Here is a 15,247-nt window from a genome sequence, read left to right as displayed (position 1 = left end):
GCTAATTCCTGGACCATCCGTGGGCCAGATTGAGAAGGTGATTGGGCTGCATCCGGCTCAGGGGCCTTGGGTTGCCTAGCCCTGCTCAAGACTCTCCTCCAGCACCATAATTCAAAAGCATCAATTGTTTGGCGATCAGCCTTCTTTATGGTCCAGCTCTCACTTCCATACATCGCTACTGGGAGAACCATAGCTTTAACTATACAGACCTTTGTGAACTGGTAGCTCTCAGTACAGTATTTTAAATTCTGATGTCTATCAATCACTTATAAAAGCGCCCCAGACCCCGCCCACCAGGCGGTGCGCGTAAGTAGGAATAGCTGCAGAATGCTCAACGTTCCACTCGCCCCGCCTCCCCTCCCTTTGCAGCCTTCCGAACCCTTACGTCATTGTCCCTATTAGCCAATCCTGGGCGGAGGGGAGGAGCCCTGAGCTCAGCTGCGGGGGATGAGAAGGAGAGAAAGAAAGAGGGAAGTGGATGCAACGTGCAGCCATCAGAGTAAGGGGGCCCGAGGACTGCCGGGGGGGGGTGTGCTACACGTGTGTTTTGTGTTCGTGTGAACGCAGCCAGAGAGTGGCGTAGAGGGCATATTGGTGTAGGAGGAGTCAGTCGCTGTAAATCGAGGTGGGTCGGTCTGGAGTGTGTGTTTATTATGGTAGAGAGAAATTATATCGGTGGCAACTAAAGGAGGCCTTGAACTAGGGTTAGGGGGTGCGTTGTAGAGCCGGTTGGGGGGTAACAGGAGGGCAAATTGGGGAAATTGTTCGAAGGGTAGGATATCGGGGGCGGGCGGGGTGCACGTTACAGACAGGAAGAGAAATGTCATCAAATGACGGGTTGGAAGGCATATTTGCTGGTGAGGTTCTGGGGCAATTGGAAAGAGTTTTACTCATCAATTACTGCATTTATATCCTCCAAGGAGCTGAAGTGTGGTGTCCATGTTATCCTCGCAACAACCCTGCGAGGTAAGGCAGAGAGAGCTGGTGACTGAAGTCACCGACAGAGAATTTTGTGGCAGAGGGGGGATTTGAACCCTAGCCTCCCAGATCATAGTCCAGCACTTTCACCACTATGCCACCGAAGGCTTTCATTGTGTTCACAAATAACCCCTGGTCTTTACAGGGGGCACGGAGTGGGTGTGGCTGGCTAGGTGGAAATAACGTAGTAAAGTGAATGGGGGGAGGGAAGAGAGCAATCTTCCCTGAAGGGGGTGTTTGGTGGGGTGACCAGACAGGGGAATTGAACTCACTTAATATAGACTGCATGCAAACCATCCATTTAAAGCACACACACACACCCCCCGCCAAAGAAATCATAGGAACTGTAGTTTGATAATGGTGTTGAGAATTGTAGTTCTGTGAGAAGGCATTCTAAATTTCCCAGGATTCTTTGGGTGGGTAAATGTACTTTAAATATATTGTGTAGTCACAACCCCATTAAGTGTTGGCTACTTTGCTGAGCACCTCAGGTTGTGCAACAATTGGTTAACAAGCTGCATTTATGAAGGCTTCCAGACTGCGTTGTGTGGGCTGAAAAATGTATTCTCATGTGTGTTAATGGCAACCAGGAAACCAGGAGTGGCTGCAGAGACTCATCTGGGGGTAGAAAACTTTCAGTTGTGAGTTCTGTAAATATATGGGCTGGGGAGGTATTTTGAGAGGACGACAATTTCAGAGTGGAACATTTCCTCTCTATGATTAAAGTGCACATGGTGAGGTTAATTTCTTGATTTTGTAAAATTTATATACTACTTGGTTGTAGAAAACCTCAAAGCATTTACAAAAAGTTTATTAGTTTAAAAAACCCCATAAAAATAAAAACCAGCAATTAACTAAAAACACATGAGTATTCTAAATATCACGTTAACCCATATATTTATATTAATTTTTATTATTATATTTATATTAAATAAATCTAATTTATTTATTACACACACACGCCTCCCACCTGTTCTCAGAGGCGCTCAAAGTGTACACATTCCTCTCTCCAGTTTGACTGGGGTCACATCCATGCCTTGCCTTTAAAGAATCCTGGGAACTGTAGTTTGTTAAGGATGCTGGGAATTATAGCTCTGTGACGGGTAAACTACACTTCTTGTAGGAAGCCAAGTGCTTTCAAGGTATGGTCTTGGAGATGGCATGGATACCTTCAGCCAGCCCACTTCTTATCTCTCGGCCCGGCCAACCTCACAGGGTTGTTGTAAGGAATGAAGACGGCTGTCAGTATGGATGCCACTATGAGCTCCTTGGAGGAAGAGATGTAAACTGCTTTGAGGTTTTCACTGCAGCCAAGCAGTATATGAATGTTGTGGAATAATAAATGTAAAAATAATAATTTGGGGGCATGGTGTTGTGGGTGACCCCCTGTACGTAATCGGATCCTTTGCCCGACTCTCTCTAGAATCCCAATGCAGAGGACGGTGGCTGTTCTTGGTGGGGGGGTGAGCGGCCTGGCAACCTGTTACTACCTCGCCAGAAGCCCCCAGGCACCCAAGGTGAGTGTGGGACTGTCTGTGAGGTACTGTTGCTCTCTGGAGGCCCGGAGGGAAACAGCACTGCATTTGCTGCTTAAGTTGGCCATTTTGTGTGTGACCAAGGCCACAGCTTTAGACAGGCATGGCTTCCCCCCAAAGGATTCTGGGAGCTGCCATTTGTTAAGAGTGCTGAGAGTTGTTAGGAGACTCTTGTTCCCCTCACGGAGCTACAGTTCCCTGGGAAGAAGGGCTGAGCATTCAACTCAGAACTGCAGCTCTGTGAAGGGAATTGGGCATGTGCTCATAGTTCTCAGTACAGTGAACGCTCGGGTTGCGAGTGTGATCCGTGTGGGATGCAGGTTTGCAACCCACAGGGTTCACAACCTGCAGCGGCGCATCTGCACACACACGGGTTGCGATTCGGTGCTTCTGCGCATGCGCAAAGCGCGATTTAGCGCTTCAGCGCATGCGCAACCCCCAAAACCTGGAAGTAACCCATTCTGGTACTTCCGGGTTTCGGCGGGTCCGTAACCTGAAAAAACGCAACCTGAAGCGTCTGTAACCCGAGGTAAGAATGTACCCTTAACAAACTCTCCTCCCCCGGGTGCTGTTCTGGAGTTTCTCTCAACACCTAATTTGGGGGATTCAAGGGGAACAGAGTGGGGAAAGGCCGCATTGTACGTTTCCAAGCACAATTTGAAGTGTTGGCGTGGACCTTTAAAGCCCTAAACAGCCTCAGCGCTGTATATCTGAAGGAGCGTCTCCACCCCCATTGTTCAGCCTGGACACTGAGGTCCAGCTCTGAGGGACTTCCACCGGTTCCCTCACTGTGAGAAGTGAAGGGAAGCAGGCAGAGGGCCTTCTTGGTTGTGGCACCCGCCCTGTGGAACGCCCTCCCTTCAGATGTGAAGGAAATAAAGAAATTTGTGACTTTTAGAAGACATCTGAAGGTTGCCCTGCATCAGGTATTTTTTTAATAGTTAACGTTTTATTACACTGGAAGCTGCCCATGGTGACTGGGGCAACCCAGTCAGATGGGCAGGGTACAAATAACAAAATTGTTGTTGTTGTTGTAGTGGAAGCTCTTGTATGGTTTTCTATAACAGAACCCATTCATTGGATCTGGCCCATAGGAAATAAGGAAGATGGTTCTGATAATAGTCAGCCCAGCATCCTGATAAATATGGGTCCCATTTGATGCTATTCGGTCACATTCTCATGCACACACTAGTGTTCAAAATTCCCCAAGTGCATTTTGCGACTGCGAACAGTCCACTTGCGACCAAATGGAGATGTCCCGTTGCCAACTTGGTATCTCCATCTTCTGGCTGGCACGCAGAAAAGTTTTCTGCTGCCGTACCACCTGCGCAGCAGCAAAATTGGTGAGAGAATTGCTTTCCAGGGTAGAAACAAGAACAATAATGATAATAATAAAAATAAAAATACATTGTAAAAATAATTGTGGTGACCGTAACCTGGATTTAAGGTGCCATTTAGCAATTAGCTTGTATTTTTTTTACACACCCCACCCTTTCTCTGTCCAGGTAATCCTTTTAGAAAGCAGCAGCCGTCTCGGAGGATGGATCCATTCCACACGTACAGAAGACGGGGCAGTTTTTGAGCATGGGCCCAGGGGGATCCGCCCTGCTGGGGCAGTGGGAAGAAACACCCTCCTTATGGTATGTGTTTTGCAAATCGGAAGCCCTTTACAAATCAAGCAGTAGATATCAGTTGTATGAAATCAAATAAATTGATAAGTTGAGGCCCTTGATAGCTCAGGTGGTAGAGCATGAGACTCTTAATCTCAGGGCTGTGGGTTTGAGCTCCTCATTGGGCAAAAGATTCCTGCATTGCAGGGGTTGGAGTAGATGACCCTTGAGGTTCCCTTCAACTCCACAATTCTATGATATATCCCTGGCAAGATACTCCCAGCTGTGCTAGCCTGTCCCTGGAAACATGGCCACTTGACCCAGAGACAGATCATACTTAAACCTAGAGGACTTCTTCTGAAATCACCTGCTTGCCTATTTTCTCTTATTACTGGTTTTCCAAATTATCACAAATCAGTCCGAATTACTTTAATTTAATAGAATTGCTTTTTTTAAAAAAAAATCAGGTTTCCCACTCCTGTTGCAAACATATGTCCATTACTTCCCCGTGCAGCCACTTCATTCTTCTTTAATCTCCTCTTACTCCTTCTCTTGAATTCTCTTCCATTTTGAGAATTGGCACAAGAAGGACCTGCTTGCCATAACCCTTTGGCTTTCCAGATGTTGCTGAACTACAGTTCCCATCAGCCCCCAGCAAGCATGGGGGGAAATGCGAGGCCACCGGAGTTTGAACCTGGGAGTGGATGCTCTGCTATTCAGCGATGACACTTCCCCAAAAGCAGCTCCTTATCTGGGCGGCGTTGGCTGCTGTTATCCATGCATCAATGGTCACGGGTCGTTTTATCTTTAGAAGTTCGGTGTTGACTTTCTAAGTCCCACAAACTATAAATTATTTCAGATCCGCATTGCTCGGGGAGCGAAACAGCCCCCATAAGCAATCATGTTTGCTATATAGCGGTACCTCGGGTTAAGAACTCAATTCATTCTGGAGGTCCATTCTTAACCTGAAACCATTCTTAACCTGAGGTACCACTTTAGCCAATGGAGCCTGCTGCTGCCGCTGCGCTGCCACCACACGATTTCTGTTCTCATCCTGAGGTAAAGTTCTTAACCCAAGGTACTATTTCTACGTTAGTGGAGTCTAACCTGAAGCGTCTGTAACCCGAGGTACCACTATAATACAGTCATACCTCATGTTACGTTTGCTTCATGATGTTTTTTCCAGTTGCATCCCGCGGTGACCCGGAAGTACCAGAAAGGGTTACTTCCGGGTTTCGCTGCTTGCGCATGCGCACAAGCGCCAAATCACGCTTCGCGTATGCGCACAAGCGCAAAATTGCGCCACACACCTGCACAGATACAGCACTTCAGGTTGCAGGCTTTTCATGTTGCGAATGGGCCTCTGGAATGGTTCCACTGTACACTATTTTGAAGTCGAGCATCTGCACTGGGGTTAAGAGGGTTGCGATTCCTTTCTAGGTCTCTGAACTTGGACTTGACGCAGATGTCCTTCCTGTCCCCGGTGACCACCCAGCAGCCAAGAACCGCTTCCTCTATGTCCGCGGAGCCCTCCATAAACTCCCCTCGAGTATCAGGTACTTTCCAGAAACCCTGGGGGTGGCTCTCGGGAGCCCTGAGATCAACCCGTCCTTCCTATCTGAGCCCGGAAGGTGATACTTTCTCCGCTGTGTTTTCTGGGTGCCAATTTCCAGTGGTGTCGTGAGGACTGTTCCTCCTTTCACCCGCCCTCTGGTCTGGAGTGGCCTGAAAGAGCTCCTGTCCCCCCGCAGCTCCAAAACGGACGAGACCATCCACGCCTTTGTGAGGCGTCGCTTTGGCCAGGAGGTACGTGCCCAGAGGGGAAATGTGGCAACGCTCATTTGAGGGAGTGAGCCAGGAAGGTTTTCTTACAGAGGGGCGTTTTGTTTTGGCTGGCACAGGGCAGGGGGGAAAGGAGAAGCAGACCAAGGGCGGGGCGGGGTCCGTGTGTCTTATCAGCTCCACACAGGGCCTGAAAGAAGGGTGGGTCCCACTGCTCTCCCTGCCCTGCCTGTTTCTCTCACACAAAGCCTCCCAACAGAGTCAGGGTAAGCTGTTCTCAAAGATATCCTGTCCATAAAAGAACAGGGCTACTGTCTGCTTAAAACAAGGGCCCTTCAGGTGAAGGGCCACATTCGCTTCAGGAGAACGTTCCAGAAGCCACATGCCAGGGTTGAGTCAGAGGCAAAAGTGAGCAGAGCAGTGAATGTGAATTTTACCGTTGCGCAGAGAACTAGTTTGTACATAACACTCATTCGCCCCCTCTGTCCTGTAACGGGAAGTTTTTAATGTTTGCTGTTCCATTATGTTTTTATATGTGTTGGAAGCTGCCCAAAAGGGTGGGGTATTATTATTATTAAGGTAAAGGTAAAGGGACCCCTGACCATTAGGTCCAGTCGTGGCCGACTCTGGGGTTGCGGCGCTCATCTCGCTTTACTGGCTGAGGGAGCCAGTATACAGTTTCCGGGTCATGTGGCCAGCATGACTAAGCTGCTTCTGATGAACCAGAGCAGTGCATGGAAACGCTGTTTACCTTCCCGCCGGAGTGGTACCTATTGATCTACTTGCACTTTGACATGCTTTCAAACTGCTAGGTTGGCAGGAGCAGGGATCGAGCAACGGGAGCTCACCCTGTCACGGGGATTCGAACTGCCGACCTTCTGATTGGCAAGTCCTAGGCTCTGTGGTTTAACCCACAGCACCACCTACGTCCCCATTATTATTATTATTATTATTATTATTATTATGATTATTATTAATTATTATCCTCCATCCAGGCAAGTAATAGGCCTGATCCAAATTCAAAGACACATTCCAGCCAGGCAAAAACACCCAAGGACCAGCGAGAGGGATGTGGCCTGTGGGAGATTCCAAAGGGCCAGATAGGAAGGCTTAAGGGGCCACATTTGGCCCCAGGGTCTGAGATTCCCCACTCTTGATTTTAAAAAGCGCCTCACCCAACATCAGGGCGGCTTGCCGCTTTCTTGCCTTGAGTGCTGCGTCCTTGATCTCCCCAGCTGGCCGACATTGTCATCGACAGCCTCTGCCGGGGGGTGTTTGCCGGAGACTGCCGGACCCTCAGCGTGCGCTCCTGCTTCCCAGCGCTGTTCCAGGCCGAGCGGAGACACCGTTCTGTCATCTTGGGCATGGCCCTGGGCGGAGGTGAGGTGCCAAGGGGAGCCGGAGAAAAAGCAGGAGGCTTTTGGATTGCATGTTTTGTAAATTCAGAAGGAAAGGACACATAGAGTAATTTCTGATATCAAACTTCCTTATCTTTTAGGGAAAGGCCCCCCTGTGGATTCTCCTCTGATCCGCAGAGCCCGGGACGAGCGATGGAGCCAGTGGTCGCTGCGTGGCGGCATGCAGACTCTCCCTGAAGCCTTGGAGGGCTTTGTGAAGCAGCGTGGGGTGGAGATTCACTGCGGCGCCCCTGTGAAGCGGCTGGAGAGGGCGGCAACCGGCTCCTGGAAGGTAAGAAAAGGGCCATTGGGGAGTGAGAAAGGAGCATAAGGCAGCTTCCTCTCTAGGAATCTCCCTTCAGCTGCTCTGGAGGAATTTTGCCCCACTCGCACCTCTTGCGATATTTCCACAGAGGCCTGTTCAAGTCACGTGGTTAAAGTGTTGGGCTCAAAGACCTGGGAGATGTGGGTTCAAATCCCTTTCTCAGCCATGAGGGTCACTGTGGGCGACCCTGGGCCCAGTCACTATCTCTCAGCTTAACCTGCCCAGACACTGAGGTCCAGTGCTGAGGGCCTTCTGGCGGTTCTCTCGCTGCAAGAAGCCAAGTTACAGGGAAGCAGGCAGAGGGCCTTCTCGGTAGTGGCACCCGCCCATCAGATGTCAAGGAAATAAACAACTATCTGACTTTTAGAAGACATCTGAAGGCAGCCCTGTATAGGGAAGCTTTTAATGTTTAATAGACTATTGTATTTTAATACTTTGTTGGAAGCCGCCCAGAGTGGCTGGGGAATGAATGAATGAATAAATAAAATAACCTGCCTCATAGGGTTGTTGTGTGAGGAGGGCGAGATCCACATGCTCCACTTTGAGAGTCTGGGAAAAAAGGTGGGACTGAAGTGGGATGATGAACGATAATAAATTGAAGTGATATGAAGAAACAAGCCGCCATTTCCTTGCGGAAGCACCTGTAACCATGTGTAGGCCTTAGCCGGCTGCCCCTGACTATAAATTGAGTTGTGTCCCACTGAAGCATACTCAAGAGTTGACCTACTTTTTTATTATTGCATTTTATCTCGCCACTTCCACCAAGGAGCTCACGGGGGGGGGGCATGCATGGCCCTCCCCTTCTCCATTTTAACCTCACAATAACCCTGTGAGGTAGGTCAGGCTGAGAGACAATGGTTGGCCAAAGTTCACCCAGTGATCTTCGTGACCGAGTGGGAATTTGAACCCCGGTCTCTCAGGTCCTAGTCCAATGTGTTGGATACTGCAGTAACCAGTGCTGGGCTTGGTGCCAAGGCTAATTTTGGGAACATCACCCAGAGTTTTCTGAGTGGTCATTGGTGGTTGTGGTAGGAGGGCTGGACTTCAGCCAGAGGCTGTTGTTGTTTAGTCGTTTAGTCGTGTCCGACTCTTCACTCCCATTTCTTTAAGAACTTGCCATAGTTTGCTGTGGTCGACACAGTCAAAGGCTTTTGCATAGTCAATGAAGCAGAAGTAGATGTCTTTCTGGAACTCTCTAGCTTTCTCCATAATCCAGCGCATGTTTGCAATTTGGTCTCTGGTTCCTCTGCCTCTTCTAAATCCAGCTTGCACTTCTGGGAGTTCTCGGTCCACATACTGCTTGAGCCTTCCTTGTAGAATTTTAAGCATAACCTTGCTAGCGTGTGAAATGAGTGCAATTGTGCGGTAGTTGGAGCATTCTTTGGCACTGCCCTTCTTTGGGATTGGGATGTAGACTGATCTTCTCCAGTCCTCTGGCCACTGCTGAGTTTTCCAAACTTGCTGGCATATTGAGTGTAGCACTATCTGGTAAATCACTGCACTTGTGTTAGAGACCCTTCTGCAGCTGGCGCAGCGTTGATTGATGCTGGCTCTGCATTTCTCCCTTAGATAGTGCTTGAGGACGGCGTTGTGGAGGCAGATCACATCATCAGCGCTTTGCCTGCCCAAGGTAGGAGAATCCTCTGTCCAGGAACAGGGACTGTGGAGCCTAAGGACCACATTTCATCCTAGGCAACCTTGAATAGACTCAACCTGCCTCTTGTCTCTCTCCAGCGCTTGCTGAGTCGCTCCCCGGCTGGGCCGAACCGCTTGCTCGAGAGCTACTGGCCATCCGGGCTGTTTCTGTGGGGGTGGTGAACCTACAGTACAGAGATGTGCATCTCCCCGTCACGGTAAGAGGCTTTTACGATGCCCCCTGCTCAAAACGCGAAGCTTGTCGGTTCCCATTGCAATGCAGGCAGGAATAATGTCTCTCGTTTCTCTCAGGGTTTTCCCCCTTGTTGTGTCACACAGGAGAAAATCCGTAAATGTCCATAGTGAGATCTATTGCTTTGGGAACTGGGAAGCTTTACCAGGTGAATTTCTACCTGTCACAGAGTGCAACAGCTTTGAAACCAAATAAAAGGGGAATGTGGCAAAAATCTCCACATGCCCATAGGAAGATGTAGCGGTTGGAGGAGTGGGTGGGGACACCTTCCCAGCTAGAAATTCAACAGGTAAAGTTGCTGGGTGCTGTCACGGGAAAGATTTCTATATGTCCACAGAGAAATGGAGTGATGTGACAAGGACTGGGGCTTAAGTCTTAAATTTTGAGAGATCTGGAGTGTACATTTTTGTAATGTTAACTTCAGCTACAGTCAGTGGTCCTTGCATGTCCTTGCAAAAGGCCATGATCAGCCCTCCCCCTATTTTCTCAAGGAGGTGTGCCCAGCCATGTTCCAACCTGCCCCTTGATCTGTGAGATTGGCTGGGAACCCCAGGCAGGGCCTTCTTCAGAGTGGCCCCAACCATTAGGAATAGGTTTAAATACTGTGTGTGTTTGTTTGAATGGGTTTCATTTGCATTTTTTGTTTTGTTTTTGAACAGTTCTTTCCAGAACCTTTAGGGCAGAGTTGAAGTAGAAATAAAGAAACTCACGCTTTGTGTGATTGCCAATCTCTTTCTTCCAGGGATTTGGGCACTTGGTACCCTCCTTCGAGGACAGCTCGTTGCTGGGCATCGTGTACGATTCTGTCGCCTTCCCCGGGCAGGATGGATCCAGCGGTCCTTGCATGCGCCTGACAGTAAGAGCCGGTGGGAGGCGAGGGGCTAACCTCCCACCCCCCTTGTAGGATCATGTTCTAAATATGACTTAATGCAGGCTTCATCAGCCTGGTGCCCTTAGAGCATGGGTAGGCAAACTAAGGCCCCGGGGCCGGATCCAGCCCAATCGCCTTCTAGATGTGGCCTGCGGACGGTCGGGGAATCAGTGTGTTTTTACATGAGTAGAATGTGTCCTTTTATTTAAACTGCATCTCTGGGTTATTTCTGGGACATAGGTCCCCCACAAGGTCTGAGGGACAATGGACTGGCCCCTTGCTGAAAAAGTTTGCTGACCCCTGCCTTAGAGGCTACTCCTTTAGGGCAGATGGGGCACTGCCCCACTAACCTCAGCTGGCTCTGAGCCAGCCCCTGTTTCCTGGCTGTCTTACAAACAGTCCAGGGGGTGGCACTGCTTGGCAGCTTCCTCCTCCTTAGGCTCCGTGTTGCCCCGGGGGGAGCGCTAGGATGCTGGAAGTGGGAACTGTCCTGCAGAAATTGACCCACCCTGGCCACTAAACCACCGCCCAGCTTCCCTCAGCTCAGGCAGCCCAGCCCTTTTGGACACTCCGGCTTCCATCAGCCTCAGATCGGCTGGGAGTTCTAGTTCAAAATGGGTGCTGTGCCAATGAGCCACGGGTCCCAGAAGGCCATGCAGCTTTCAGGCTGGGAAACCAGCTTTTTAACATTCCACTCCTTTTGCCCAGGTGATGCTGGGCGGTGCATGGTTTACATCGGGGCTCGGAGATCCGGACACCGTCCCCCACGCTGTGCTGCTGAGCCGTGCCAAGGCAGCTGTTAAGGAGCACCTGGGGGTCTCAGCCGAGCCCTCCCACAGCATCGTCAAGGTGCAGAAGGTACAGACCATGGAGCAGAGAGAGAGAGAGAGAGAGAGAGATGGGGGTGGGGAAGAGCGTCAGTCTTAATTCCACAAACCTCCTTCTGTGTTCCAGCTGGATGCACAGCTCCCATTAAGTTCAAGAATCACAGAATCACAGAGCTGGAAGGGGACCTTGAGGATCATCTAGTCCAACCCCCTGCAATGCAGGAATACGCAGCTGTCCCATGCAGGCATCAAACCTGCAACCTTGACATTTTCAGCACCATTCTCTAACCAGCTGAGAAAAGTGAACTGATTTATTATGATTATATTGATTTCCTTTATTTCACAAAACGTATAATAAATAATAATAAAAATAAATTTTATTTATACCCCGCCATTCCTGGTTCAAAAACCGGGCTCAGGGCGGCTAATAACAATTTTAAAACACTTGATTATAAAAGCAGCATAAAATACAGTATAAAAACATGAATAACAATAGAATTCAAAAATCAGTTAGATAATCCCCAGGGCTAGCTGGCTGAATTGGTCCTACTTGGGTCAGCGAGGAGGCCAGGGGAGAATTAGCTGTGGGGTCACAGAGCGGGTGATCTTCATAAAAGAGGAAGGGAAGAGAAGGGAAATGAAAGATCAGGCTGAATTCAAATTAAAGGTCAGGCGGAATAGCTCTGTCTTACAGGCCCCGCTTGCAAAGAAGAAACCCTCAAAGTGGTTGACAAGCAGAATGAAAATGAAATTATCAGTGTGTGTGTGTGTGTGTGTTTTAAAAAAAAAGATAAAAGCAACTATTAAAAACTTTTTTTAAATAATGAAAACCAACAATAAGGTAACATTCACTTTTCTGGTGGTGAATGTAAAGATTGCCAAGATGCTGTACAGCATGACACAAATGGAGAGCTTTAAAAATGCAGAATTGGGCGGAGGTTAAGACCTATGGTGCTGTGATTCACCGTCTATGTTGCTTTTGTGATGACACAGCCACTGTGCTGGCTGTTCCCATGGTACAGATGGAGAATTGGTGGCATGACGAGGCTGTGGGGATTTGAACCCAGCTCTTTGCTGTCCAAGCCTCAATTTCTGTGTCTTGTGTGTGGAAGAAGCAGAGGAGAGGGTGCTGCATTGGGTGGCAGAGAGAAAAAGAGTCGGGGAGGGGTATTGAAGGGGTGAAGAGAAAGGGGTACAGGATCTCTTCTTATATATATAACTCCAATTTGTTTGAAAACATTTTGAGTTGCTCAAGACCACCTGCAAACCCCTTTCCCCTTCCTGTCTCTGCAGGCCTGCATTCCTCAGTATACACTTGGCCACTGGAAACACATAGGTAGGCCTTTCTTTTTTAACTATCAAGGCAATTTAATTCAGCTATTTTCATGTTATGCAGCCTTCCAATATGAGTGTGTGTGTGTGTGTGTGTGTGTGTGTGAGAGAGAGAGAGAGAGAGAGAGAGAGAGAGAGAGAGAGAGAGAGAGAGAGTTAGGCCTCAGCTACATTAATCAAAAAATAATGTTTTGAATTCATTATAAAAATGCAACACCAGATGGTGCCAGAGAGAAGAAAAATTTCTAAGTGGTTTTTGCGTAGCGTTTTTTTCTTTCTTTCATTATAACGATTTAATTTTTGACTTATTTATAGTGTTTTTCCCGAGAGAGAGAGAGAGAGAAGACACACAAAAAGCCCAGCGCAGCAACACCTTACATTTCTATGTATATAGAAGCACAGGTCTTCAGCCAGGGGGTTGGGACCCCCAGGTGGGTCGCAGCACAGCTCTTTCTTCTTGCCATGTTGTACTCCAGCTACAGTTGACCAAACCAAAAGAGCACAGTGCGTGTGGTGTCTGGCCCAGGATGCACCCTTCTGACAACACACATATTTTTGCCACAGGTGCTGCAAATTGAAAGGCTAGAGCCTTTTTCCATAAGAAGGATATTTCTGGCAAGCTGTGAGGGAGCTGCGACACTGTTCGCTTTCTGGTCTGTTTGTGTGGCTCTCTCGACTTCTCCCAGAACAGTTGAATGATGGGGACCAGAATGCAGGAGGTGTTGATTCAAGCCAACAAAGTTCAGAGGAATTGGCCACCCTCCAGGTGCCCGGCTTGAATTCTTGTTGACCTCCCTGCCAGCGACTCCCGGCAAGACCAGGGGAGGTCTCCAATCGGCGATTCTTCCCAACGTGAAGAAGAACACACCACTCCTCCCCCTCCTCCCATTGCCAGGGAGGGGAAAGAGACAGACAGAAATATATTTACATGTCTTTATTCCTGTCTTTCCAGCAGTACAGAGAAATCATGTCTGTACTCTCTCATCCCAACTGCAGAGAGAGAAAAACTCCACCCATGTACTTCCAGTACAGGGTCATGTGACACTCTGAGCTAACATCCGGCGCTCAGTGCACAGAATAGACTATCCCTGGTTCCCACGGTACAGTCCCATAACATCAGCTTCCTGTTTGGCTTTCCAGCCATCTGGAGCACCCAGCTGCATTGCTCCTTTTTCGTAACAGGAGGGTGGTAACTCAGTGGAAGGGATGGCATGCACCTGGCTGCAAGAAATGAGCTGGCAGAGGCTCCCCCCTGGAACCCTGGACAACCGCTGCCAGTCAGTGCAGGCAGTACTGAGCTAGATGGACCAATGGCCTGACTCTGTATAAGAAGGCAGTGACATATGTTCCTTGCTAACCCTTTGCTCTGTCCTTTAGAGAGCGCAGCGGCTTACCTGGAGCAGCACAAGCTGCCTCTCAGCCTGGTTGGGGCTTCCTACGAGGGCGTCTCAGTCAACGACTGCATCTCCAGTGCCCACACTGCCACAGCCAAGCTTCTTGGCCATGTCTCCTGAGAAAGGCAGAGGGGACTTCATCTTTCCTCGGCTTGTGGGACTCCTGCCCCAAAGTGCTTCTCTCCGCTGGCAGCCTTGGTTCTTATCCTGCTAACTGCCTGGAAGTGGAGTTGATGAATCTCTTGGCACAGGATCCAGGCCTCTCGCGTTGAAACGCAGAAGGGGGTGGTTGTGTTGGTTCAGCTTGGAATGGATTTGCTCCTCTGAGCTTATATCTTTCTGGTCTGCAAGAACCACACACTCTGTGCTGAGCACCGTCTGGAGAATGCGTTGCTGCAATTGGAAAAGCGGGTGTCTAGTCCCTGGCTTTCCTCCCTCCCTTGCAATTTGAGGTTTCCCCTGGTGCTTGGAAGTGTTCCCTGCTTTGTCTGAAGATTATGGGGAAGGTGTCTGAGATGCTCTGCAGGCTGCCTTGGCCCTGCTGTTGGGATGGTGGGGTTTGTGTGTGCCCTGTCTGCTTCCTTCCCATCACCCGTCAGTTCTTCATATAATTGACTATTTCATAGATGTCTACTAATAAAAATAATATATCTATCAGCCCTACTGCTGGGGAGGCTGGGCTGATTTCTCGCTCCCATTATTTGGGTACATAAAAGTGCAAAGCTTGAGGACTCAGGCCTGATTCAGGCAGTTGTGAAATCTACGCAGGTCTCCTCCTGTGCAGGAGATCTATAGCAGGCATTCATTAGAATTCACTGTGCAGGAAGACTGCAACTTACACAGGAGTTACATTCTGGGGCTCATGCCTGAAGCCCAAATCGCTCAGTGGTGGCCAAACTTGGCCCTCCAACTGTTTTTGGACTACAACTCCCATCATCCCTAGCTAACAGGACCAGTGGTCAGGGATGATGGGAACTGTTGTCCCCAAACAGCTGGAGGGTCAATTGCCATAGCCACTTTTCCTGGAATCCTGCCCCCTTTTAATTTTCTAAAAAAACTGTCATATGCATGAAGCTGAATGTGCACTAGTTAAATGTGTGTTAAGTTGCGGGTTTAACTTGCAATGCAATGGTATACATGTGCCTGCTCAGAAGTAGGTGCCTGTTTGCAGCAGGGCTTACTTCCAGGTACAGGATTGCGACAGAAATTATTCTAGCAAGTAAGATCAGCATCGGCTGCTGTTGCTGCTTTGTTTGTGAATAATTATTAGCCTTCCAATGGACGTAGGCATTCCACAACCAACTCTAT

General features: G+C 49.0%; 1 protein-coding gene across 4 annotated transcripts; it reads left to right on the top strand.

The window, feature by feature from the left end:
• The first annotated feature begins 402 nt into the window (after positions 1 to 402).
• Positions 403 to 14,329, top strand: PPOX (protoporphyrinogen oxidase). 4 transcript variants are annotated; one of them, XM_053368587.1, is made up of 13 exons: positions 528 to 625; positions 2,402 to 2,495; positions 4,019 to 4,153; positions 5,564 to 5,679; positions 5,797 to 5,929; positions 7,141 to 7,285; positions 7,404 to 7,594; positions 9,197 to 9,257; positions 9,362 to 9,480; positions 10,258 to 10,371; positions 11,095 to 11,244; positions 12,507 to 12,549; positions 13,923 to 14,329. In XM_053368587.1, exons 2-13 carry the CDS (start codon positions 2,409 to 2,411, stop codon positions 14,057 to 14,059), a joined length of 1,431 nt encoding a protein of 476 aa, XP_053224562.1. In that variant the 5' UTR covers positions 528 to 625; positions 2,402 to 2,408; the 3' UTR covers positions 14,060 to 14,329. The 4 variants fall into 4 exon arrangements, with proteins under 4 accessions (XP_053224561.1, XP_053224562.1, XP_053224560.1 ...); XM_053368586.1 differs by lacking the exons at positions 528 to 625; positions 12,507 to 12,549 and adding an exon at positions 403 to 499; XM_053368585.1 differs by lacking the exon at positions 12,507 to 12,549.
• Positions 14,330 to 15,247: the final 918 nt, after the last annotated feature.

This window comes from Podarcis raffonei, chromosome 16 (assembly GCF_027172205.1).
Source record: "Podarcis raffonei isolate rPodRaf1 chromosome 16, rPodRaf1.pri, whole genome shotgun sequence".
Lineage (NCBI taxonomy): Eukaryota > Metazoa > Chordata > Lepidosauria > Squamata > Lacertidae > Podarcis > Podarcis raffonei.
The sequence above is the reverse complement of the archived record's forward strand: the minus strand, read 5'-3'. Positions and strand labels throughout refer to the sequence as shown.